At 38.7% G+C, this 27,604-nt stretch overlaps 2 protein-coding genes across 2 annotated transcripts; one reads left to right on the forward strand and one right to left on the reverse strand.

Moving 5' to 3' along the window:
• The first annotated feature begins 316 nt into the window (after positions 1 to 316).
• On the forward strand, positions 317 to 9,499 carry LOC125233208 (transmembrane protease serine 9-like). The gene is made up of 5 exons (XM_048139121.1): positions 317 to 395; positions 4,674 to 4,809; positions 6,142 to 6,391; positions 7,991 to 8,157; positions 9,301 to 9,499. Exons 1-5 carry the CDS (start codon positions 317 to 319, stop codon positions 9,377 to 9,379), a joined length of 711 nt encoding a protein of 236 aa, XP_047995078.1. The 3' UTR covers positions 9,380 to 9,499.
• Positions 9,500 to 13,339: 3,840 nt separating this feature from the next.
• LOC125233216 (chymotrypsin-1-like) lies at positions 13,340 to 22,595 on the reverse strand (the record flags this gene model as incomplete). The annotated part of the gene is made up of 4 exons (XM_048139130.1): positions 13,340 to 13,665; positions 15,184 to 15,357; positions 21,481 to 21,724; positions 22,462 to 22,595. Coding segments are annotated over 4 exons (813 nt in total), but the record flags the coding sequence as incomplete, so codon positions are not given.
• Between the last annotated feature and the right edge of the window lie 5,009 nt (positions 22,596 to 27,604).

A 27,604-nucleotide genomic window follows, 5' to 3' on the forward strand; every position in this document is an offset into this window, starting at 1 on the left:
TTTAAATAATCCTTGATTGGTAGACATAAACTGCCAGCCGAGATTACCTAACCCCGGTACCTACGGTTGTATTTGAATAGAGATCTCAGACTGGCAGTTTAGTAGCACATACTTTGTTTCTGAAAAGCTGTCAGTGTTTATAAATGGAGAAAATAACTCGCGTTTAAGCAAGTAACAAAAATATAGCGCAACATAGCGCTTACTGATGGCGCTGTAAACGTGTTAACAAAGCACTTAAGGTAAGATAGCGTAGGTATAGTAGTATATATTCTGTACTTGAAAAGTAACAAACCGTTAGTTCTACAACATATCCAAGATGTGGCTACCTTCGGTTGTATTTGCCATCGCGGTGACCTCAATATACGCATTACCTGCTCAGAGAAGCAATGAAACAGGTAATATCATATTTATGTAACAACACCATTGATCTTAGCTTCTTTTTCAGGTTATTTATTTTAATACATGTAAGAAAACACTTATCATTCCAGACATTAAATTAACTTCATCTTTATATTATAAATATTCATTGATTATAAATCCCTTTATTCCCAAAACTTTAGTTCTCAAAATTATTTATAAACTAAAGACTGTATCGTTAAGTATGAAGACAACTTTGAGTAGCCGTATTTATTTGCTATTATTTTTTTTTCTTATAACAAGACATGGGCTTAATAAATCACATAATAAGTTACGCATTTTGTCCTAGAAACTCGACGTAAAGCATATGGTTTAGACAGTATTGACTTAATCCTCCCGAGTACCAATTACGATTTCGTACAAATGCTACTAGAAAATTAACATATTGCGTACAAGACGATACGGCTGCGAAAAAAAAATTGTACGGTGCGAACCTCAACTACACATGATACACAAAGCAAGAATATCTGGGCATAGTCCAGCCACTGTTATTTGTAAAAAATAAAGTTTAGGATCTGTGTATGGCGGCCATATAGAAAACCTGGCATGGCGCTTACGCTAACTCCGACTTTGATGTCGAATTTATCTATCATACAGTGTTTATATCGATCTGTTTTAGGGACTGTTCAAACACCATGAATATCTATTAGACTTTGGCCTATGGCTAATTTTTTATCTGTATCTCTCATCCATATTGCTCAAAAATGCGTTTTTAGGGTTCCGTACCTCAAAGAGGAAAAACGGAACCCTTATAGGATCACTCGCGTGTCTGTCTGTCCCTCTGTCACAGCCGATTTCTCCGAAACTACTGGACCGATTTACTTGAAATTTGGCACACGTATGTAAACCTGTGGCTCAAAGACGGACATGTAGTATAATTAAATGAAATTAAACGAAATTTAATCATAAGGGGCACTTTTGGGGGGTAAAATTGAAAATTAAAAATCAAAGTTATTAGAACTATATTGTGATACATATCAAATGAAAGAGCATTTTATAATCATTTCAAATATATTTTTTTTATAGTTTTTATTTTGGTAATTTAGAAGTTATTTAAGAAAAATGACCATTCCCCCCCCTTATCTCCGAAACTACTTAGCGTAAAATTTTCAAAAAAATACACGAGGTAGCCCTCTACCTGTAGATTACAGGAAAACCTATTAGAAATCTACAGTCAAGCGTAAGTCAGACTTAAGAGAAAAAAACTCAAATTGAGATTTTCACTCACTGCCGCTGCAAGTACTTACTAAATGTTTTGAAATTTTGTGAGCTCCATGGACAGGTAGAAAGAAATTCATTTCTGTTTAGAAATTGTTAAAAAATTTAATCATTTGCCAAAATGACTTAAGTTCCTACTAAAAAAGAGGCGCTTAAGACTGTTTAGAACTGCACTGACCATAATATTACCCTAATAGGTCCAAAAAATGGTGTATATATACGAAAACAAAAAAATTGTGCCACCGACAACCAAAATCTGAAGTCTATTTGCTCTATCTCTTATAGTTTCCAAAATATACGCAAAATCTTTAAAGTACAAATCTAGTGTACGTTGCTATCACATGTCGTCAGGCGCTCATGACCTTTTTGTATGGAAATGTCGAAATCCGACTCGCACTTTACCGATTTTCATAGAAAGTTGTGTTTTATTATAGTTTTGAATGAGGTTTCTTGTTTTTAACCACCAACGCAAAAACGAAGGAGTGTTATAATAATAATAGGTTTGACGCTTGACATGTCTGTCTGGCATCATAGCTCCCGAACGAATCAATCGATTTTGATTTAGTTTTTAATGTTTAAGGTGAATTCGTCGAGATTTTTTTTTTGTACCACGTAGGTGGCAAACATGCATACGGTCCGCCTGATGGAAAGCGGTCACTGTTACATATGGACGCCTGCCACTCAAGGAGTGGCACATGTGCGTTGCCGAGTCGACTCATTAGAAACTTGTACAAACCTGTACTTAAAAGGGGCCTGGGTGCCGACGACTCAAAGGACCGAAGGAAGGAGGAGGAAGGAAGGAAGGAGGAAGGAGGAAGGATCTATTGTCCTAATTACTTCCGTAGGTCCTCCAGTTGCGATACAGGCTGCCAACATTTTAATTACACTTTGTGCATTTTAATCTTTCGGGCCGCATGACCACGCCGTTGATAGTTCATAATTAATGGGAAAATACTTGAACAGGCATCCACGACTACTTTCCTAGGTTTAAAGATTGATCAGGGCTTAAAATGGGACCAGCAAGTAGATAAACCGTGTGGTAGTCGGGGCAGTGCGTGCTTTGCCTTAGGTCGAGTTGCAAAGTCTGTGGCTCCAGAAGTAGCCCGGACATGCTATTTCGCCACTGTCCATTCATTAATACAGTACGTTGCGGAGGTCTGGTCTGGGGATGTTGTCCTGAATGGGAGAGGGTCTTTCGCTTTCAGAAACGAGCTGTCAGGATCGTTGCTCAGGTACCTGTAGACAGTAGACACTCCGGCCAAAGAACCCTTTAAAAAATAAGAATCCTTAAGCTAGGAACACACTACGCGGACGTCCGTCGTAAATCGACCGCGGACGGGGATCTGGACAATGAATATACACTTAACCGTGCAAACTATCGGTCGACGGACGTGGACGTGGCCTTGAGCGCATGGACGTCCGTTCGAAATCTGGCTCGCTGGATGTTTTGTTCCGTGCACACTGTTCGGTCGCGGTCGCGGTCGATTTACGACGGACGTCCGCGTAGTATGTTCCTAGCTTTACACTCATTACACTGCCTGCAAAAGTTATCATGCAGGTAGCCATTTATGTAAGAGAGAACTTGGCAGCATACAAAACCAGGGGCGGCTCACTCCGCGATTCTATCGCCGCGCTACAAGTACATGTCAGCGGCTGCGAGTTCGCGGCCCATTCATTGGCGACGACCTTCGCGCGGCGCAATAATAGTTATTTGTATAATAGTTATTTGAAGAATCATGAACTTGCGAGTTTTTTAACACACGAGAAGTAAAATACATTTGCACCCGAGTGTAACACAAAACTTTTCCCCACACTGTAGCGAGGAAACTACAACGCAAGAAATGCGTTTATCACTGCTTCCAGTAGTTCCACAGGTGGTAAATGATCTTTATTACTAGATTCACCTACTTTTATCAATTTTAAAGCAGTTCATTTGAATTTATTCAAGGTCAAATTACTTTACCCACTCACTAGTGGGTAAAATGCGTTTTTACCCGCTGGTATTAAAGGACAAAACACGTGTTTCCGAGCTAGTGAGGGGAAAAATTCAATGTTGGCTGCTCGCGTGCGGTCCGTTTGTTAATGTAGGTAAGAATTTAGAATGGCGTCATTTTGTGAACATCAAAGGAGCCTTCTGTACTTGTACTATTATACATAATATATTCTGTGACAAAACTAACAACATGTGTTCCAAGTACAACATTCGAAATGCCGGAAAGTTAGTAGGTATCGACCGTAAATTGGCGAAATCCAATTTACGGTCAAATTAACACATGTGATGGACCCTGCCGTCTATAATAAATTGCCGCAATATGTGGTTGAAGCGCCTAGTGTGTCGAACTTTAAGTACCTATCGCTTAAAAAATTGGCTGGTCGAGCACCCGTTCTACACTAATGACAATTTTTTTATTACCTAATTAGAAAAATATTTTTGTGCAGTTTTTATGTGAATATTGCCTAACTTTTTGTAATTTCAATCTTCTGTCTATTTATTCTCTAAGTATTATTGCTGTATAAATATTATTTTTTTAAATCAAATCTTGACGTGTAAAATGGCGTTACAAATATGAATAAATGAATATGAGTATAAGTAGTATGATTATTTTAACCATTGAAAGTTTGTACGGAACCCTCGGTGGGCGAGTCCAACTCGCACTTGGCCGGTTTTTTTTTATTATATACTTAAATTTATTCTGTAAGTGCCCAGTTGAACAACCATGAAGAGGACTTTTAAAGAACATGTTTTGGCAGCATATTAACCTTTGTTTGTTTAAATCGTACAAAGAGTCATTGGAATATTCTCAAATTAAGCCAGATAGGGGTTGTGTGAAATTTTTTTGCTAGCTGAAAGCACCATAAACTCCTTAAAATAAACAAAATATCAGACCTTCTTATATCAGATAGTGCTTACCTTCAGATCATACTCTCGGAACATAATAATACAAAATTATGCACCTGCCACGACCGCCGAACTTATAGGAAGCACCGGATCGGGTCAAAATTATTGGATCTGGTTAACAAATTATGAATTCTTTCAGGTGATGAGTTATCTTCCCGCATTTGGTATGGAGAATATGCCAATATCGCGGACTACCCATATTACGCGTTCATCGGAAACTGCGGTGCCGGCATCATCTCGAATAGGTGGCTAGTCACGGCAGCTCACTGTGTCGAGTAAGTACCTATCAGCAGCGGCTGATCCATACCAGCCGATTCTCACAGACAGGCTAAAATTGATTAGTAGTAAAGTACCTAATGCAAAGATAGGTATCTTTGCTCATTTATTTATTTATTTAGACTTTATTGCACGACATAAAATTGTACAAATGGCGGACTTAATGCCTTAAGGCACTCTCTACCCGTCAACCATTGGATCAAACAGAAACTTTAGTTAGTGGATTGTCAATATAGGAGATGTGACAAGAAACACAAATCAAATCATTGTTGCCTAGCAGAAATTTTCACCAGCCGCCACTGTACCTATCTACGATTGATCATAAAATCAGACAAAACACTAGTTTACACAATCATAAATTTATTTATTGGTCTTAATAAAATATGTTTCATTTAGTTTTAGGACTCCGTATCTCAAAACGTAAAAACGGAACCCTTATAGGATCACTCCTGTGTCTGTCCGTCCGTCTGTCACAGCCAATTTTCCCCGAAACTACTAAACCAATTAACTTAAAATTTGACACATATACATATTATGTAAACTTGTAACCCAAAAACGGACATGTAATTTGTCTTGTATGTGGGTAGTTTTTGCACATTGTAATTTTCCTCAGTCACCCGCTGACCACGAACGCTGTAAAGATTCGTCGAAAAAAGAATTGTCGGGATGTATTATAAATTATCATAATCGAATCAAATCGGAAGCCATGAAGGCTTTACTTCATGAGTAACTATCGCGCAAAAGCCTCCGCCACATATAAAGCGTTTTGATAGAGTAGCGTCAGCGGAGCGTTAGCGGAGCGCAATGATAGCGGCGCGCCGGACGAACGCTGGCGTGGCGTTCCGTTCGCAATCCACGCGCATTCCGCTCGCAATCCGCGCTCGTTAGTTCCCGCCGGTGTCCGCTGGGCGCAACGCCAGTGTTCGTCCGGCGCACCGCTATCAATGCGCTCCGCTGACGCTACGCTGACGCTCCGCCTACGCTCTCAAAACGCGCATGTGTGGCCGAGCTTTAGCCGAAGACAATAGAATTCAGCACGTAGTTACATTATACTTAAAATCGCCGACATCTATTATTATTACTTACTAGCTTTTTCAAGCGGTTTCGCCCGCGTACTAATCTAATCTTGTTTTTACATACAAAACTTTGAACCCCCATTTCACCCCCCAAGGGAGTTGAATTGTGAAATATCCTTCCTTAGTGCTCCTCTACACCTTATAAGGAACCTACGAGCCAAATTTGGAATCTCTAGCACCAGCGCAGCGGTTTCGGCTGTGCGTTGATATGTCAGTCAGTCAGTTTCTTCTTTTATATTATTACTTATTTTTCAGACCGATAAAAAAGCGACGGAACAGAGCCTGGGTCGGGGGAAATACAACTAAAACTAGCCAACTTTACACATTTGATCGTGTATTTGTCCACCCACTTTATAACGATGACGATGTGACCATTAATGATATCGCCCTTCTGCACCTGACCCGACCGCTAACATTCAGTCGCACTGTACAACCTGTGGAACTGCCTGAGACGGAATATGAACTAAATGTTGTCCACAGATTTGCTGGCCGCGGAAAAGATGAGGTAGTTACTTTTAAAACTAACAATTACACATAATTCTACCAACTAAATAAATTAAAAATTACAAATAACGCTGAGAATAACCTAAACTACTTACTAACTAAATCCACTCCGAGTCCCTCCCGAAGCAAAGGAGCCCAACACGCTCGCCGCGTTGCCGCGTTGAACCGCGATGGACGACCTTTGACACAGGAACGACCCGGAGCGAGGGTCGACGTGATTTTTTAAATACTTCTTGAGTCTAGATGTTTTAGTTGACACTTGTCAATTAGTACCGTCAACCGGGGTGGCCTTTAGGAAAATTTAGGGTTACTTTGATGGTTTTTAAAATTATCATTATTCATTATTTACTGAAACTGTTCATGTCACTTGTTAAATCAATAAATATTCTTGTAAATCTAACACAGAAAATCGCGAATTTACTTAGAGTATGATTTTAAATATTTTTTTTTTTTATACTACGTCGGTGGCAAACAAGCATACGGCCCGCCTGATGTAAAGCGGTCACCGTAATCTATGGATGCCTGCAACTCCAATAGTGTCACATGCGCGTTGCCACCCCATTAGAAACTTGTACATTCCCTTTTGCTGATGTGTTAAGTACACACAAAAGGGAGTGTACAAGTTCTAAGGAGGGTTCGGGTTGCCGACGACTCAAAGGACAATAGACGGAACAAGATAGTTCCGTAAGTCCTCCCGTCATCAGCACACCGCACCCTCGTTGAGCTCTGGCAGCCTTACACACCGACAGGAACACAACACTATGAGTAGGGTCTAGTGCTATTTGGCTGCGGTCTTCCGTAAGGCGGAGGTTGGGCTCTGCTCAGTTGGGCTCTGCTCTAGATTCGAGCGAGACGATATCTGCTGTGCTGTGCCCTACCACACAAAAAGTCAAAGTCGCCCCTGCGTTTTAAAGCCACTCCGGTTGACCTTTACAAGTTTTTTAGTAACATGTAGTACTTAAAAATATGAAATGTTGTCAATTATCCACTCACCGAATGCCACAAAAATTGGCCTGAAAGCTTGGCTTGTGCGAAGAACAATACCTAGAACTTTCCATGAAAAAACGTTAGCAATTTTGGAAATTTTCTCTTCGGTGCATTGCTAGTGTCAATGTCAATGGGCCTCCTTTGACGACCGGTCTGGCCTAGCGCGTAGTGAGCCTGCCTGCTACGCCGCGGTCCGGGTTCGAATCCCGGTAAGAGCATTTATTTGTGTGATGGACACAGATATTTGTTGCTGAGCCATGGGTGTTTTCTATCTGCAACACTAAGACATCTTGAGCTTACCGTGGGACTCAGTCCATCTGTGTAAGAATGTCCTATATACTATGTATTTATTTATTTATCATACCAATCTAAATAGACTAACGGTTGGGCAGTACACATTTGTATATAATACTAGCTTTGCCCGCGGCTTCACTCGCCTTAGAATGTGACAAAAAGTAGCCTATGTCACTCTCCACCTCCTCAACTATTTCCCCTTAAAATCACATCAAAACGTCGCTCCGTTTTGCCGTGAAAGACGGACAAACAGGAACACACACTTTCCCATTTATAATATTAGTATGGATATTAAAAGGTTATTGTACCTCTATTTCAGCATTACCGTCCTACTAAACACCTAATGAGTATGAAGGTTCGTACGTTGGACGTAAAAGAATGCGTGGCCAATGTTCCTGCGCATAATCATATGCATTGGAAATATCCTTTAGATAATGTTAAAAATGTTACCATTTGTGTTAAACCAATAAACCGGGAAGTTGTCATGTAAGTATTTTTATAAAAAGGTTGCAAGTGCAGGATTTGATTACTTTAGAATTATAGTGACCGGGATATAGACCGTGATTACCCTTTTGATTTATGTCGAGGCCCCGATATTTCGACGCAGTTGCATAACTGTATCATGATCACGGAAGACCAAAGTTAGTTGCATAACTGTATCATGATCACGGAAGACCAAAAGTTGCATGCATCATGATCACGAAGAATCAAAAAGGTAATCACGGTCTATATCCCGGTTAATATAAGAACGTGCCTCCCGTGCCCCCTGTGGGTTAAGTGGACCATTTTCTTTCCAGAGTTGTCAACCACACTTTTTTTGTAAGATAGTTACTTTTTACGCGATTTCGACTCAGACTTGCGTCCCGCTTCAATCTCAGCTAAGTATACCGGGTTCCGCACAAGTGCAGCAATGTATTAAAAAGCCACGCGCCCTCTTATGTGTTATGAGCTTGAAAACGGTTCAAAGACATCCTTGTTATGACATAGATTAAATATAAGAAGATCATACCATCCCATACATTAAAATACGACCGCCTAAGTACGCGTCTTCACTAGACACCACACATAGATGGCGCCACCAAAAATGCCTTGTCGCCATCTATTATTTGTAGATTGGCGTTAAGTGTCACTTTCGAGCCATGAATCTATGTCAAAAGTGACACTTAACGCCATCTACAAGTTTAATCGAAAGATACAAGACATTTTTTGTGGCGCCATCTATGTGTGGTGTAGTGTATGCGCGTTCTTATTAGGCAGTCGCATTTTAAATATTTTAATGTACTCCATAGTATGATCTTCTTATATTTAATCCAAAGACCTATATAACTTCGTAAAGACCGATAAAGTCTAAGAAAAAAACGTACCTCAAAACCATACCATACAGAAAAAAGGTACGGTGAGCTAGATGGCGCTAATATAAATATTTGACATTTTAAAACATATCAAGCTAAGAATATGGGCCAAATTGTCAAAACTGAGGTTCAAAAGTTTTAAGCCGGTGTCGAGAGATGCCAGTCTATGTACTGTGATTACACATTTTACTTTGACAGTAATTCTCTATAATACTCGATCCTCTTTGATCTACGGTTATGAGCAAGTGTGTTGACAACCTTTTTGCACATTTTTCAGGGTGACTCTGGCAGTCCTCTTGTCCGGAACAACGTTCTCGTTGGCCTCTGTTCCCACGGGCAGTCTCAATGCTACATAAAAGCGGCAGAATTTTACACCAACGTCGCCCCTTTCGTGGATTGGATCAGGGGAATTACTGACATTGGATATTCCGACTTGGGATATGGAGAAGATAACAAGTTTCAATGGAATTATAGGTACGTGAAAGGACTAGGGTGGATAAAAAATAAGTCAATAATGTCAAAAAAACAAGTGTAATGTATTAATTTAATAAAGATACTCAAATAACAGCTTCGAGATTGATTTTTAACCAATGAGTAGTAACACCGTCTAACACCAAATTCTATTGTAGATATAGAATTATGAACTTTTAATTTATTTAAATAATATTTGTGTATAGTTTTTTTTTTTTTTTTTTTAATGGAATTTGAATTGTATAAGTTTAGTAATTTCTGACATTTGTTTTTTTATTTTTTATAACGACTGTAATATTTATTTCCTGCATGCGTATTTTTAATAGTAATTTTAGTATATAAGCGACTTGGTTTTGTCATGAACTGTAATGCTTATGTACTTTTTACACAAATAAATAATAATGAATAGATGAATAGAACACAATTAGAGTTAACCACTGTTTGTTTTCCTTAGCTCTTCTAAGCCAAAAGACATTGTATTAAAAGTTGGTATTTGGTTGGTGCCTGTGGGTTAAGAATTTCACCACCCCTTTCTTCCCGTGGGTGTCGTAGAAGGCGACTATGGGATATGGGTTAAATTGTGGTGTAGGCGAGAGGCTGGCAACCTGTCACTGCAATGCCACAGTTTCGTTTTCTTTTAACCCCTTATTTGCCAAGAGTGGCCCTGAAGCTTTAGTAGTTTCATGTGCTCTGCCTACCCCTTTACGGGATACAGGCGTGATTGTATGTATGTATGTATGTATGTATGTATGTACAATATTTGTTTTTTCTTGCTAATGGGGGTATTTTCAGAATTTGGGACCCCCCAATTAGCGTAAGTCGTTAACAAAACTTAACTCACTGCCAATTTTGTGACGATAATAAAGCATGAAACTTCAATAAAAATATTGTTTTCGTGTTAGTTACATAAACTTTAAGCGATGATCTACGTTCAGAATGTGAAAAAAGTGAATTTTCAGACATATTTAAACTTAATGTTTTGTGTCATTCATAAACATATTAATCCCGTAGGCTCAAGGATACAGGGACATTGACATAGGTAAACCAAAGCTCTGCAAAAAATATAAAATAACTTAACTGTCCTTTTTTTTATTAGCCTATTGTAGTGTCCCACTGCTGGGCAAAGGCCTCCCCTCGCTTGTTCCACTCAACCCTGTCATGTGCGTAATTCTGCCAGCTTGGATAGAATGCGTTCAAGTCAACCCTCCATCTCTTTTTTAGTCTGTTTGAACCCCGGCCTGCACCCTCTACGGTGTTCCGTGGGTCCCACTCGGTAACCATTTTGGCCCACCGTTCAGGGTGCATGCTGCAGACATGTCCAGCCCAGTTCCACAGTCTTTAGTCCTTTTAATTTAAATCCTCGAAATAGAATCAAAGGCGTTAGTGTTTAAATTAATTAATTTGTCAAGCCGAGAGCTCTCAAAGGCTTACAGGGTACGTAGCCAAAAGTACAAACGCTCACGCCGATAATATTTGTTTCGCAGCTATCTATCTCTATCGCTCTTGCGGATTGGCGCGACAGAGCCAGACTGCATTTCCGTCACCATCTAGCGTCGATGATTGCCATTCGGCTACGCCGGCTGGAGTGTTCTTGGGGGTTACCATGACGTGCTAAAGCCGTTCAGTTTAGGTTGAGAGAGAGGGACGGAGCTATGTAACTGCTATAGCTGTGTCCCTTTCTCTCAACCTAAACTGAACGTCTTTAGTACGTCATGGTAACCCCCCTGAGCTCCGTATTAAGCGGCACTCTTCTCCGGCTAATCTCATGAACCGCGGGTTTTTCGCATAGTAGACTTATGTCTAAAATTTATACCTGCGGGGTTAGCACATGATTGGCGCGAGAGTATGTCGCCGCGAGATAGACTACCCGTCCTAATGTCATTAATACAATGAGGAGGCACTCTGACATTTTATCCCGCCAGGCGGCGCCTGTGCAAGTGTCTAGCACAGTATAAAGCAGTAATAACTCTTCTAACAAACTTCACTCCGCGCGGTGTGTCGAAAACTACTCTCCATATGCACCGAATACATGCGAAACTGGTAAGTATTGGGCTGGACAGTCGGGGCCGCGTTCGCGCGCTGTGTTGACGTGTTGAGTTCGGGGGAAAATGACGTCAGCACCGAAGACATATTTTCGTTACTGTAGTGTTTATGGGTGTATGGAGAACAGTTCTCAAAATGCGGAAATGTCAGAATGTTCTTTAGAATTCCTAGACACCCAGAAAAGTAAGTGGTTGTTATATTTTTGCAGTGTTAGGTACATTATTGCTTACGTAACTGGCGTAAAAGTGAGATTTAAAGCTAGAATGACACATTAAAATCAATAAGGATTTAATCTGTAACGACATTTAGGTAGATGCTGCGATCTATCTAGCTTGAAAGTTTGGTACCTACTTAAATATTGTGCAAACATCTATTCAAACATTTTATGTAAATACGATTTCGTCAGTATTTAAGAAACAAACACGTACTTGAATCTTTATTAGATAAAAAGGTAGAAAGAGCGTTGGTACTAGCATAGCGCCATACACAGTTACTACGAGTAGGACAGTAGCACAGGGTACAACCCTGCGTGACCTTGCGCAGTAGTAATGACCGCGTCGCCGCTGCCGGAGATTAACTACTGATTTATCCTTATACTGTGTGTCTAGGCATGTCACGAGAGAGAGAAAACAAATACCATCTTCTCGCCCTCACGTACGAAATTCTTTATCTGTGCAGTGGACTAACAGGGTGGCGCCATCTGTCATAACCTTTAAGTGTACCTCCTCATTAGAAGAAGACGCGTAAATTATCTCGCAGCAACAAAATCTCGCACCAATGTCTACCATATTTCACCATGTCTGTCACGTTCTAACAATCATGTAAGTGACAAAAACACAACTATGATACGGCCACAGAGCTAAGATGGACGGCTAGGTATCTATAATTTGTCACCATATCTGTCTGTCACGTTCTAAACAGTTAAGTGCGAAAGAGATGCATTATATGACGTGATAAAACACGACTATGGCCCATACCATATTATATCTTTCATCATAGGTCTTTATGCTTCTCTTTTTTTTCAACGTGAAGAAAAATGACGGCATGTTAATTTTATGACAGTCTAATTTCCGCCAATGATACGGCCACTGGAGCAACATAATTATATTATAGAACACCTAGATGACTGGTATGTGGCGTCATCAAATAAAAAAAATATAAAGTTATATCATGGTCGCTATGTTTTAGGTAAATATATTATTACCTAGTATCTAAATTTAGTCGATTTTACTCACTTCCTTTTATGAAACACATGCACAATTTACAGGCCCATCTGAAAACAATTTGTGTCAAAGATTTCCCTACAGGCTTGAGTCTCTGGCAAACGACTCATACGGGGTGAAAATTCAATCCGGGCTTCAACTGCCTACTCGTGGCAATAAGGATTTTAAACTGTTCAATATTAAAGGGAGGATACATAGTTTTCAACAAAGTTCGAAGTGACTGTTCAAGTAACTTCTTTCATTTAATAATATAATTATATAATACTGGGGACACCTTACACAGATCAACAGCCCCAAACTAAGCAAAGCTTGTACCATGGGTGCTAAGCGACGATATACATACTTAAATAGATAAATACTTACATACTTATTTATGTACATGGGAAACATCCATGACTCAGGAATATCTGTGCTCATCGCACTAATATGCCCTTACCGGGTTTCGAACCCAGGACCGCGGCTTAGCAGGCAGGGTCACTGCCGACTGAGCCAGACCGGTCGTCCAAATTTAAATATTGAATATAAAATGTTAGGTAGGCTATTATTCTTGTCTTCCTATTTGGAAGTAGAAAAAAAAAATGTATGTATGTATTTTTTAATATCCATTTAAAAACAATTAATTTCAACGCGAGTCATCAGTTGATTTATGCATTACGATTACGCGCGGGAAACTTCCTGTGCATAATCAGCTCATCATCCTCATAGTCTTCGTGATCTTCTGCAGCCGTCGATGGCGCCACCGTCGTCGTCGCTGGTACACCGACACCCGTGATGGATTGGATCCATTCGACATAGGTGGCGACGTTGGCGAACATGGCCACTTTGGCTACCGCGCATTTATCCGATATGTATGAGGCGATACCGACGAGAGTCTTGTTCCGAACAAGGGGGCTGCCAGAGTCACCCTGAAAAAAATTACATGTCACATATTTCAATACTTATACCAGTTATACCTACTATATTCATCACGTAACAGACCTCACGCTTCTTCTTTCACCCAAAGACACGTGAGCCATTTTTTTTCAAAGTTGTCCACCCCACTTTTTTTTTTGGATTTGGATTTTTTTATGTGGTTTCCACTCAGAATCGCGAGCTCTTTCAATTCTAATAGGAGAAAAAAAGTGTCCCAAGATTTTTTTTTCCATTCCGTTACCATTTTTTCATACATTTTGTATGGCGGTAACGGAATGGAAGGTTCGAAAAAATTTATGGAAATCTTGGGACTTTTTTTTTCTCCTATCAGGATCGAAAGACCTCGTGATTCTAAGTATTAATCGCGTAAAAAATACCCATGTTGAAAAAAATGGCCCACCAAAGAGTAAGATCTCAAGGCACTTCCAAGGCGATAGACCTCAGGGCCATCACAAGTAGATGGCTCAACCAGGGGGGTTTACCATGAAGTGCTAAAGCCGTTCAGTTTAGGTTGAGAGAAAGGGACGAAGCTATAGCAGTTCCATAGCTCCGTCCCTCTCTCTCAACCTAAACTGAACGGCTTTAGCACTTCATGGTAGCCCCCCTGGTCATAAAGGCTACCTCAGGCAGCTGAGCTTTGAATGAGACAAGAGGTCGAGACCGATGGAGACAAATAACAGGAGCAAAGCAAGTTACGATCCTGAGTTATGGTCTTATGACTTAAGCTGGAAATGGGCCGAATATTCAGTAAATATTCGGTTTTCGGCATATTCGGAAAGTTTCTCAATGTTCGCATAATTCGGTTGCATTGCCGAATATTTACCGAATAAACAAAGTAAATAACTAATGAAGATTGGTTCCGTATTCCATTGGTTAATAAAATAAGCTCCTATTTTAGTAGTTTACTAAGGAACTACTAAAAAGAGATACCTAATTTTCTATGCGTCAAAATATAAATACAATTATACATTCGGCCTAATGTTCGGTTCGGTAAGAACTGAACCGAATGTTCCGCCGAATATTTGTATTCGGCAAAGTCCATATTCGGCCCATCTCTACTTAAGAGGAATCAACAAAGAATCTGAGAGGTAAGTTTTCGGGTACTACATGTATTATGTCTGTTTCTCGTTTTCTGTGGGATCATACATATGTACAGCCTGGCAAAACAGAGTAGAAAACAATGGGGTCGCCACCGTCTAAGTAAATCGTTTTACATATGGCAACTAATTTGACACTTTTCAATGAAAACAGTTGAGTGTTGCTATGTTAAAAATGCCTTGGAGGATACTTATAGCCTATAAAAAAGGCTTCTCACTCAGAAAAAAACCTGAACTTACCTTATTAGATACTAGTTATATTGTTAAGTTAATTTTGGTGAGGAGGCTTTCTTATTTTATTTATTTTTTAATACAGGAATCGAGTAAGTAGTAAGAGAAGCATTACATTTCCCTTTTCACATTACAGTTAAAATACCTACTTGCTTATGAATACTTTGGTTATTAGTTACTTACTTGGCATACTCCTGGCAAGTCTGAGTCTAGAGTCCGCTTTGTGCACACAGTGACTTCATCCATCAATTCCAAATAAGGCTCATAGAAGAACCCATCTGGCATATAAGATAAACATGATTCCATGTCTAGAGTTCGGACTTTCATAGTCATCAGATATTCGGTCGATATTCCCGTCTGTAATACAATTCTCGTTAGTAATTTTACAATCTAGATTTTTCAATATCAGTTTTAAAGATATCGGTTCACTAAAACTAAACTAAAGTTATATTAATACTTGATTTTCAAAAAAGTCACCCCAAATAAAAGACGCAAAACAAGATTCTTTAACCTCTTTAGTGAAGGTATTTTCAAAATGCCTGAAAACACTACATATTATTGTAGTACACTAAACTATCTTTACACGGTCTCAAGTAATAGAACTTGTTCCTAAAAAAACATTCATCCCCTTTTTAACCCATTTGAGGGACAAATATTTATAAACCCTGAATTTGCTTTTCTCCTATTTCTATTTATTAACTCTTTACCAAGCTTCAAGTTCCTAACCTAAAATACAATTTGATCCCCATAAAAACTTTTTTTTTTTTTTTTTTTTTATCATTTATTGCATACACATGTGTTTACAATAGGTGTTTTTATAGATTAGGTCACAACATGCACCCGTCAGGGTATAGCAACATAGAAAACTTACATACTAGATTCATTCATTAACATGCTTATTATTAAGTAAGAATTACATTAATTGCTTATTTCAAATTTAGATAGCTACTTAAAAATGTCAATTATTCACTACATTATACATAAAACTAATTAATCAAAAATGTCAGTAAAGAATTCATCCACAGAATAATAGCATTTTTGTTGTAAAAGTGACTTGATACTTACTTACTTACTGCGATGGCTCAGCGACCCGAAGTGGATCTTGGCCTCCGACACTAGATTCCGCCATTCGCTCCTATCCTGTGCAATCTGATGCCACTCAGTCACTTGAAGGTCACGCAGGTCTTTCTGGACCTCGTCGATCCATCGGTACCTGGGCCTTCCGACCGGCCGTTTTTCAGTAGATCGCCACAAGTGAGCTCTTTTGGCCGCACGATCCTCTCCCATCCTCTCCACATGGCCGAGCCATCGCAGACGAGAAGCTTTACTCTCGCCGATGACGTTGGGCTCGCCCACTAGCTCTTCCACCTCCAAGTTCTTCCTGACTCTCCAAGAGCCATCCTCTCGTCTCGTAGGGCCTAAAATCTTTCTGAAGATCTTCCGCTCTGCCACTAAGAGCTTATTCTCCTCCTTCAGGGTCAACGTCCAAGCTTCGCATCCATATATCAAGATCGGCCTTATCACGGTCTTGTAAATCCTGATCTTGGTTCTTCTGCTGATGAGCTTGGACGTTAATATTTTGTGAAGGGCTGCTGAGCATCTTAGGGCATTCTGGATACGGATGTCGATTTCGTCTTCTCTCTGGTTGGTGTCAGTTATCGTGCAACCGAGGTACTTGAATGATGATACGCGCTTGTAGCAGTTCCCGTTAATGGTTATCCCGTCTCGGCGTCGTACCATTCTCCGTCTTTGCATGTGTAGATACTCCGTCTTCTCCAGACTGATTCTAAGCCCCACTTTTCCACCCTCCTCATCCAGAGCTTGTGCCATTTTTTGAACGTTCACAAGAAAGGTTCGAGGAGAAGGTGTGCAAACTATAGGGGGATTGCGCTGCTTCCGACGGCATACAAAATTCTTTCGTACATACTTCTGGGTCGTCTAGAACCATATGCAGAATCAGCACTCGGAGACTACCAGTGTGGCTTTCGCCGTAACCGGAGCACTGTAGACCAGATTTTTCTCCTAAGGCAGCTTATGGAGAAAAGATGGGAGTTTGGCCGGGACATTCACTCATTGTTCGTTGACTTTACCAAAGCCTATGATAGCGTCGACAGGGAAGCTCTCTACCAAATACTCAAGACCTTAGGCATACCTGACAAGCTAGTCAGAATGACCAAAGTTGCCACTCAAGTAAGCAAAATGCGGGTTAGAGTGGGTAGCACCCTTACGGAGGAGTTTGATGTCGTTACAGGGCTCAAACAAGGCGATGCTCTTTCACCCTTGCTGTTCAACTTGATACTCGAGTACGTCATCCGAAAAGTCGTAGTGTATGACGATGACGGGGGAGTTGAGTTGAACGGCCGACACAAAATAGTAGGATACGCCGACGATCTGGCCTTACTAGGTGAAACTAAAGAGCACGTTCAAAAAGTGACTTGATGCTTTTGTAAAATAATTGAGATGTTTCCTGTGACTTAATATTATTAGGTAACTTATTATAAATTCTTATGGCTGTATATTGAGGGCTGTTAGATAGCATTTTCATTTTTGAAGGAGGGATTACTAACTGATATTTTTTCCTAGCACTACGAATTTCTGTAAATAGATGTCTATTTTTATATACATAGAGGGCTAACGTTAAAATGTACTGACATGGTAGTGGTAATATACCGTATTTTTTAAAATGAGGTTTACAGCTATCTGGGCATTGAATTTCGACCATGTTTCGGACACACTTTTTTTGAGTCATGAATAAATCATTGGCATCTGTGCTGTTGCCCCAAAGCATGATACCGTAACTAAGCAGGGAGTGCGCAAATGCATGGTAGGTGGATAGGGCAGTTTGTATATTAGTTGTCTTCCGAAGGTTATATAAGGCGTAAGTGATGCTAGAAATTTTAGATTTGGTCAATTCTATATGTTTTTTCCAATTTACATTGCTGTCAATAGTGATTCCCAGCATTTTGAAATGATCGACTTCCTCAATTTTTGTCTTATTAATTAATATGTCAAGATTTAAAGGTTCTTTAAGTTGGTGGTGAAATTGAATTAATTTAGTTTTAGTTAAGTTGATATTAAGATTCAAAACGTGTAGGCTATTGCTAATTTCGTCGAGGCAGTCTTTGATTATTTCGTTATAATTTTCGCTTTTATCAATTTCGAATAGTAACGAGATGTCATCGGCGAATAAAATGTTGTATGTATTGACTAGATTTGGCAGGTCGTTTATATACACTAAGAATAGCACGCAACCAAGGACACTGCCTTGGGGTATAGAGCCGTGTAGATCTTGTCTCTCTGAACGTGTCTCTGTTATTTCATTTGTGTTTGTATCGTAGTGTTTAATTTGTACATATTGGGTCCGGTTTTGCAAGTAAGACCTGAACCAATCATGTACTATGCCTCTTATCCCTACGTTATAAAGCTTGCTGAGTAGAATTTTATGAGATACGCTATCATATGCTTTACTTAAGTCTAGTAAAAGGCCAACAGCATGCTTTTTATTATTCAAAATGTGTAAAACTTCTTGCATATAGTTAGTCACAGCTAATGAGGTAGAGCGGTCCTTTCTAAACCCATATTGGTTTGTATGTAACACGTTATTCTTTTCTAAAAAGTTGTATAACCTTTCACACATCGCTTTTTCATAAATTTTTGATATAGCCGGTAATAAAGCAATAGGACGGTAGTTACAAGGATCCATGACATCTCCTTTTTTAAAAAGTGGCTTGACTACGGATATTTTTAAATCATCTGGAAAAGTTCCCTCGGCAAAGGATTGATTGATGAGCATGGTGATTGGTGGAGTCAATTCGGTTATACAAGTTTTTAATAGGGTAATCGGAATTTCATCTATACCTGAGCTGTATTTAGATTTACAGTTTTTAATAATTTTAAAAACTTCCTGCTCGGTAACAGGTCGCAGAAACATAGATTTTTCTATGACAAGTGTACGTTTTTGTTTAGAATCGGTAACGGGGTTATTACTATAATTGACTGATTTAGTCTCATAAACGCTTGCGAAATAATTATTAAGAGCATTCGATACATCCTCAGGTGTCTCTAAGATTTCCTTTTTGTAAGGGCATTTAATTTTAATATTATTTTTTGTCACTGTTTTACACTTCCCGGTTTTTTCATTTACAATTCGCCACATAGTTTTACTTTTATTAACAGATTTTTTCATCTCTTGTATATATTCCGTTTTTTTTGAAAAAAGTATACATTTTTTCAAAATTTTACTGTAGGAGTTATAGAATGCTTTTAATATGCTGATGCCGTCTGTTTTATTATTGTTGGTATGTATTCGCAGTAATCTTTTATGTTGACAAGAAATGCGTAAACCTTTTGTCAGCCATTTTTTTTTCTTACTTGTTCTAATATCGACATACTTTAGAGGAATTGTCTCATTAAGGATTTCGGTTAAAACATTTTGGAATACCTTGTAGTTAGTATTTGCATCGTTATGTATTAAGATACTACTCCAATCCATACATTTAACAGTTTCTTTAAACGCTAGCTGATTTAACGGGTTGTAGACTCGTTTTAAGTATTTCCAGTTAGAATTTTTGAAAACTTTATTACTAGGATTTACTTTAAAACTGTACACGATGCCTTTGTGATCTGATATTCCAAACTCCGCAACGTCAAGGGCAAATACTTTTTCGTTACTAAAAACCAAGTCTATGCATGTTTCCGAACGGGCAGCCACTCTGGTTGGCTCTTTTACAATTTGGGATAAGTTCGTTGTTAGCATTAAATCCAAGAGACGGTTGCTTTGCTTGTTTTTTTTGCATCACGTCTATATTAAAATCACCTCCAAGTATGATATGTTTACTATGTGCTTTAGTCTTGATTATCTCAAGTATTTTCTCTAAACAAACATAAAAATGCTCTATATCACGATTTGGTCTGTATAGACAGATCAAAATAACATTTAGTTGCGGTATAAATACAGAACAGCATTCAATAACACACTCTAATGATAAAGCTACAATTTCTTTACTTTCTATGTACTCTATGCCGTCCTTAAGTAATATCGCCACGCCTCCGCCGCTATGCTCCTGACGATTGAACGCTGCAGCTACTGTATAGCCCGGGATTCGGACTACATCCGCTTGCGACTTGTGAATCCAGGTTTCGGTCAGACACAGTGCGTCATAAGGGTGGTCCGCTAGGAAGCTTTCAAGATGGTCAACTTTATTTTTAAGACTCTGCATGTTTTGAAAGAGGACCTCGAAAGGAATGATTTAAGTTATGATTCAAGTCTTTTTGGTGTTCCGGTGTTATTTCGCTTTCGTCTTTGCTGGTAGAGGAGCTTGTTGAGGCGATGCTGGTTTCTTCTGGTGCGTTAATACTAACCGTAGTCTGGGCAGGCCCCGTAGCCGAATGGCATTTCTCCGACGCCAAACGAAAGCGATACGCCGCTGGCTCTGTCGCGCCAATACGCAAGCGCGATAGAGATAGATATCTACTAGCGCTTCGTTTCGTGAGCGTTTCGTGAGCGATTGTGCCATTCGGCTAGCCACCCAGTAGCGCTAACGTTATTGGGGCACAGAGTAGAGCCCCGTTCGACCTGTGTACACATTTTTCTTTCAGTTTCGGTTTGAACGTGGTGTTCTACTCCGTTTATGAATAATTTGTTATTCCGTAAGATGGCGTGATGTCCATTTTGACGTGCGTTTATTAATGATTGCCGCAGCTTTTTTCTTTTTTCCAGCTCATCTCGGTCCAAAATATCGGACACAGCATAACCTGTGTATTTAAAATGATACGCGTTTTCGAGTACATATTTTTTCATTCTTGCACTAATTACCTCGATGATTATAGGGCGCCGATTTCCTTTTTTACCTATCCTTGTCACGGATTCGATAAACCCGTTTATCTCTATGTTTAGTATGTCGCTGAACATGTTGCTAATACGAGGATATAACGATCCCTCTGTTTCATTGTAGTATTCGTCTAACCCGTAGAGCACAAACTTTTTTTGGTAATTTTCGGTATTAATACTCTCTATTTTTCGTGGGTTGGAGAGTAGAGCATTTAATTCTGATTTAATGTTTTTATTTTCTAATTCCAAGGCTTCAATTTTTTTAGTGGTATCATAAAGTTGCTTAGCCAAGTTTTCTTGTTGAGAAATTATGGTAGAATTCGTTCTTTCCATAGCGTCTTGTTTCATCTTAAAGTTCCGTAATCTGGTGTCGATTTCAGACTGCATTATCTTTTTCAGGTCAATTATAATATTTCTATTGTATTTTTCTAACTTAGATTCCATCATCACTTGCACTTTCACCCCCTTATTAACAGAATTTTTCAAAATCGCTACTTATCTATTGGAAATTTTAACTATTTAACCTAGTGTGGAAATTTACACTCACTAAGTTTTGTAGTTTCAACTCCGCGTTGATGAATTAGTCATCCAGTCAGTCAGTTAGTTACTCTGAAGAGTCAGGACACTTGCAATTATATGTATAGATTTACCTGATCCCTTCCCATCCCGTAAAAAGTATGAACAGTATTCAACTGATGTTTCATCCCAGGGAGTTTTATAGGTTGGACAGTGTCACTGAACGTCAACGGCTTAGACAAGTGTACGAGCGCAATATCATTTATAACAACAGGACGCAACGAGAATCCCGGATGGATAATCGCGTCATCGATGGTGTAAAGCTTGCTGGTTCGTATGCTATCTCCTCCCACCCAGACTAGGTTACTTCTCAAGAACCTGAAAAATAGGTAAGCAAATTAAATGTTGTGGAAAGAAGTTGTTCCTAAAAAACTTTGTTTCTGTAGACTTATATTGACCGGGATATAGACCGTGATTACCTTTTTGATTTTTGTCGAGCTCCCGATATTTCGACGCAGTTGCATGCATCATGATCACGGAAAACTCCATGATGCATGCAACTGCGTCGAAATATCGGGAGCTCGACAAAAATCAAAAAGGTAATCACGGTTATATCCCGGTCAATATGAGTCTAATGAAAATAACCGTGAATCATTCAAAACTCTTAAGTATTTGTTTCTGTTTTTTTTTTAAGTTTAACTTACACTCCCGAAATAAATCACTTACCATCAAACAATCAGACTGTCTATTCTTTGTTAAACGTAGCCAAAAAATATATGCTGAACTAGCTTTTTCCCGCGGCTTCGCATTACTAATAACCTAATAATATAATCTTGTGTTCCCATACAAATTTTGGTAAAAATTCCTTTCTTTGTGCTCCTATTTATAAGGAACCTATATGCCAAATTTCGAATCTCTGAGAGAGATTGCACATTTTTTTATCGTCGGGATCGAATCAGCTCATGATTCTGAGAAGAATGAGCCCAAACACGTCCAGATCTAGTGAAATTCGATATTCGGCATTTTTTTTTTTTAAAAACACCCAGGAACGCTCCTCTTTCATTTATTTGATCGCCATTATCCGAGGTGTGCTAGAGGTTCGATTGTGTACTCACTCTATGCAGTGACCAGCCGTGACCAGCCAGCGCTCGGAGATAATGGCGGCACCACAGTTTTCGGGGAGAAGAGCGAAGTACGGGCGTCTGTTATCTTGGCACGCTTGCCGTACCAAATGCGAGACGACAGATCGTCATCTGCAAGAAACAACATACCTGATTTAAGAAAACAAACACATTGAAATGGGGATATAACAATGTACAAGTTGCGAACATTCTCAAATTATTAGTGAGCAGTAAAATTAAGAATAAATATAAAAATGATTATTATAAGTTATTTAAATTATGTAAAATTCTTCCCGCCACTCTTAAACACAAGTATCTATTATTAGTTAATCAGCATGGCAATCAAGAGAATAACTTATCTGAAATGAGCCAACAACATAACACCAGATCTGTAGCTGCAGGTAAATATGCTGTCCCCAGAGTAAGCAGTTACTATGGGGATAGGCTCATTAAAAAACGCTTAGGTACCTTATTTACTTAACTCTTTGCCTGCGGCTATTAGAACGGAGAAAAACAAAAATACTTTGTTCAAACACTACCTAGACAAAATTTAGATGCCTCATTTATTTGTGAACTACCTAACTATCTTTGCCAATATACTTATGTAGATCTGTATTCATTAACATGACAACTAATTATATGTATCTTTAGACTCACCCAGATCCCACAGTCAAACTGTGTAAACAGTTTTGGGGGACATTGTATTTACATTTAAGTTTTTATGTAAGATGTTTTATTAAAAAAACAAAAAAAAAATCTCAAAATTTCAGTAAGTTACTGGTCTTGAGAAAACTCTCATGCAACTCGCGATTGAAAACGTTCTCTTTAGGAATAGGATTTATTATTCAATGTTCTCAACAGTTGACGATCGCTTATATATTGATGTTGGAGTTACACACGTGTTTATTATCAACCCATCAAATGTCATAGAAATTGACTTTAAAGATTGGATTAAAATGTGCGAAGAATCCTAATACCGAAAACTTTCCATGATTCGAAATTTTGGAAACTTCTCTTCCGTTCATTGCTATGGCCATACGAATTGAAAAAGATACACATAATGATACACTGATATTACGCTATATTATACACCACTAGTTGAGAAAATGGAATGACATCACAATAACATAATAATCTGATTGATTTCCTCGTATAGTGACGGGCTACGATGTATTTCACCACCCCTTTCTTCCTGTGGGTGCCATAGAAGTCGACTGTGGTGGACTGTGCTAGCAAGCTGTCACTGGCAATATCACAAATTCGTTTTCTATCAACCCCTTAATTGCCAAGAATGGCACAGAAACTTCAGTAGTTTCACGTGTTCTGCCTATTACCCCTTTCATGAAAATAGCCGTGAGTTTAAGTGTGTATATATGGAAAATACATCTAATAAACCAATTGTTAAAAACATACCAGATTGACCGATTTCAATAGCGTATAATATAGTGAAGACGTTTAGTAGTACAACGGGAAGCAGCACCATCTTGGGTAGGTTGGAGAAACTTTAAGAATTAATAACTTGCTACCTTTCTACTAAATAATATACAGGCGTGTACTTATATCTACTTACTACTTGCTTTAAACACAAGCTGTTAACACGTTCGCAGCGTTATGGGTTACATAATAAAATGTTTATGCAACATTTTGAAAGAAACTGTGGGTTTAACAGACTAAAAACTCACAAGAATGACAAAATGTCCATTACTTTACAAGTCATACCTACACTTTACTCTGAATTTTCTACATACATGAGTAATTATAAACCTTTCTCCTCCTCTGATATTTATTTTATACTAAAAATGAGATCATCCCAAGAAATTAAAAAAAATCGGAGATGTTCTAAACAACTAAATAATAGCACTATGCAGCCAAAACGGTCTGGCTACGATTTATTTCCCAACCAAATTATATTTACCTTAGCCGTAATTTACGGTTTCTAAAATGTCGATACTACATGTATGTAGATAGATAAAATTTAAATTAAAAAAAAAACTGACAAAGTCGACCGATTTCCATCAAACATGGCTAAGAACCTTCTCAACTAATTCAACTTTCAAACAAAAAAACTAAATCTAAAGGTTCATCCGTTCGGCACATACACAGACAGACAGACAAACACGTCAAACTTATAACACCCCGTCATATTTTCGTCGGGGGTTAAAAATAAGACAGACGACGTCATGCGGTTTAACGAATTGACTGCAGAAACAGTCATATTATTAAATTAAAACGGGACTTAATCGCGTAAAACTAAAACAAAAATTAAAGGGTTAAATATAAAACGTAAGTTTTACGCGATTAAGTCCCGTTTTAATTTAATAATATGAGTGAAGATCGTGTTAGTTTAAATCAATATATTGCAGAAACAGTGTTAAGAATGTTGTAACTGTACCTGACTACTATTTTTTATCTACATACGCAGGCAGCAAATAACTTATTTAATGATTATTACGCATGTCTACGCGGCATGTGTTTAAATGACAACACGTGTAAATTATGAACATGTAAAAAAAATCGTCATTTATTTTTACTACCCTCTGATCGGAATCTTGGCGTCATACAGAACAACATGGGGTTTGGAAAACGCACATTAAGTGGCTACAGGAGCGAAAATGCTAAAATGGAAAGGAGCCCCCCTTTCAAGTTGGGAATTTTAGTTAAATATACTAGTGTTCAACTAGGGAACAAATCAAATTATTTTGTTGAATATTTCTGATTTGTTAATTCTTTTTTTCAAGTTTTTTTTCTTCCATGTATGATATCTATTTCAATTTATACTAGTGTTATTAACTAGAATTATCGAAAAAAAAATTGTCCCTACAGAACAACTCAGTAAACAGATATTGCGAAAAAGTCTTTAAAATCGAGGCTCCGCTCTCGACTGTTTCCTCCTTCAAAACTTAATCAATCGTAGCGAAATTTGAGAATCTGAATAAAAATGAAATAATCTGTGTCGGACCGTTTAGTTTTTTTGGCTAATTGTTACCAATTATGAATACCACACCTTTTTTTGCGCCATAATCAATAAATGCGTTTTTGATGGGCTCTAGCGTCTTTAAAAATAAGAATATCAAAAAAATCAAAACGGTCCGACAGAGATAAAAAATATAATAATCTGTGTTGAAAAAATCATTGCTCTATCGTCAAAAATCAGGGAGGAAATAGTAGAGAGCGTTTGTATGGAGAATTGACCCCTCCCGTATCGTCTTAAAATATTTAATGACGACCGCATTTACGTAACGTTTTTTATCTTTTTACATATTTTTGTATCGCAAATGTAATGAAAAACAATGCGTTTTACTCGTGCGTAAGAATATTGCAAACTCGAGTGTTTACTGCTTACTCTCGTTTGCAATATTTAGCTCCCGCCCCCGGTTGCACGTGCACAATGTACTATTATGTGTCTAATAGGCGAGACGGCTAAAAAAAACTAATTAGTCCGTCAGTTATATTTATCAAATAATTTTAGACACGTATTTTTTTTTCTCGTAAACGAAAAACGACGACGGTACAGTGCGTACAGTGCGTACCTAGGAACAATTTTTACTTAGAAGTGACGTCACAAGCCCTACAATGCAATACAGCGTATCTTTCGGACACACCTCGTACAATGGCGACCAAATATATGAAAGAAGGGCGTTCCTAACGCACACAATCTAAGCTCGTGTAGGTGAATGCTTGTATGAGTGAGATAAGCCAGGTTGACTGGTCGCGTTCTTGACAGGCGGTAACTGTGAGGTAACCGAGAGCGGGTGGGCGGCACCTTAGATAAGATAAGATAAGATAAATCGTTTATTTGCAAGAATACTTATTTCTAGAATACACAGGTGTTATTATGTAGGATGGTGTATAGTATTCAGTCGCACAAAACGACATGCAAAATTACTAAATATAGCTATAATTTAAAATTTAATTCCATTTCAACAACATAATTCAAAGATTCATACCGTAATGCATGCTTAACATTTTAATAATTCTGATTCCATCAACTACTTATCATATTCTAAATATTCTTTCACGCTGTAAAAACAGTGTTCTAGAAGAAAACTGGTGACTTTTTTCAGCGGGAAGCAGGGAGTGGCCATACCGTTTATTATAAGTACTGCGCTTCGGGGCTCATTCTCCTGCTGAATGAGGTCAATATAAACAAATCCAAACTCCGCTTTAATAAACGTTGCACGCGGGCATGTCTGAGCCGAACTAACTAAAATTTAATTGAATTCCGGCACTAAGTGATATTGGCCGCTGGCCGCCGGTTGCGATTTCATTTGCGATACTCTGATATTAAACTTGATATTTAATATGAGATTGGACTTTTGAAATTAATATATTGGTTTATTTTGACGTGGGCGTCCCAGATATCGCTGGTGCGAGGAAGCCCTGAAAGACCTGTCCGCACTTGGTGTACCCAACTGGCGTGAAGTGGCGCAGGATAGAGCAGAGTGGCGATCTCTTGTGTCGGAGGCCAAGATCCTTTTTGGGTCGCTGAGCCAGTGAAGTAAGTAAGTAAGGTTTATTTTACTTATCAGAAGTCAAACAGAAGCCTAACTTTTAAGTCGACAAGGGCTAGCAACCTGTTTCTGCATTATAAAAATTTCGTTTCCTTTCAATCCCTTAATTCCTAAGAGTACTACAGCATCTTCAAAAACTTGATCATCATCATTCTCTTGCCCTTATCCCAGTCACTTGGGGTCGGCGCAGCATGTCTTCCTCTTCCATACATCTCTATCTATCAGTACATCCACCTCTTCTTCGGTTTTCCTCTCCCGTTACTTCCACCACCTTCTACATTCATTCGTAATATCTTTCTCGCCACATGCCTTTCATCCCTCCGCATTACATGTCCATATCATGCTAATAGTCGATTCGCTTTTAGTTTTTCTACTATCAGGTTTCCTCTAATATACTCATTCTTTATCTTATCCATTCTTGTCACGCCACAAATCTATCTTAACATTCTCATCTCTGCTACATGCAATCTCTTTTCATCCGTCACCTTTAGGGCCCAACACTCTGTTCCATACAAGACGACAGGTCTGATGACTGATTTATAAATTTTGGCCTTCAGTTGAAGAGGCATTCGGGCATCACAAATGGTTCCCGTGACCTGTCGCCATTTCATCCACCCCGTGCTAAA

Source organism: Leguminivora glycinivorella, chromosome 1 (genome assembly GCF_023078275.1).
Source record: "Leguminivora glycinivorella isolate SPB_JAAS2020 chromosome 1, LegGlyc_1.1, whole genome shotgun sequence".
NCBI classification, from domain to species: Eukaryota; Metazoa; Arthropoda; class Insecta; order Lepidoptera; family Tortricidae; genus Leguminivora; species Leguminivora glycinivorella.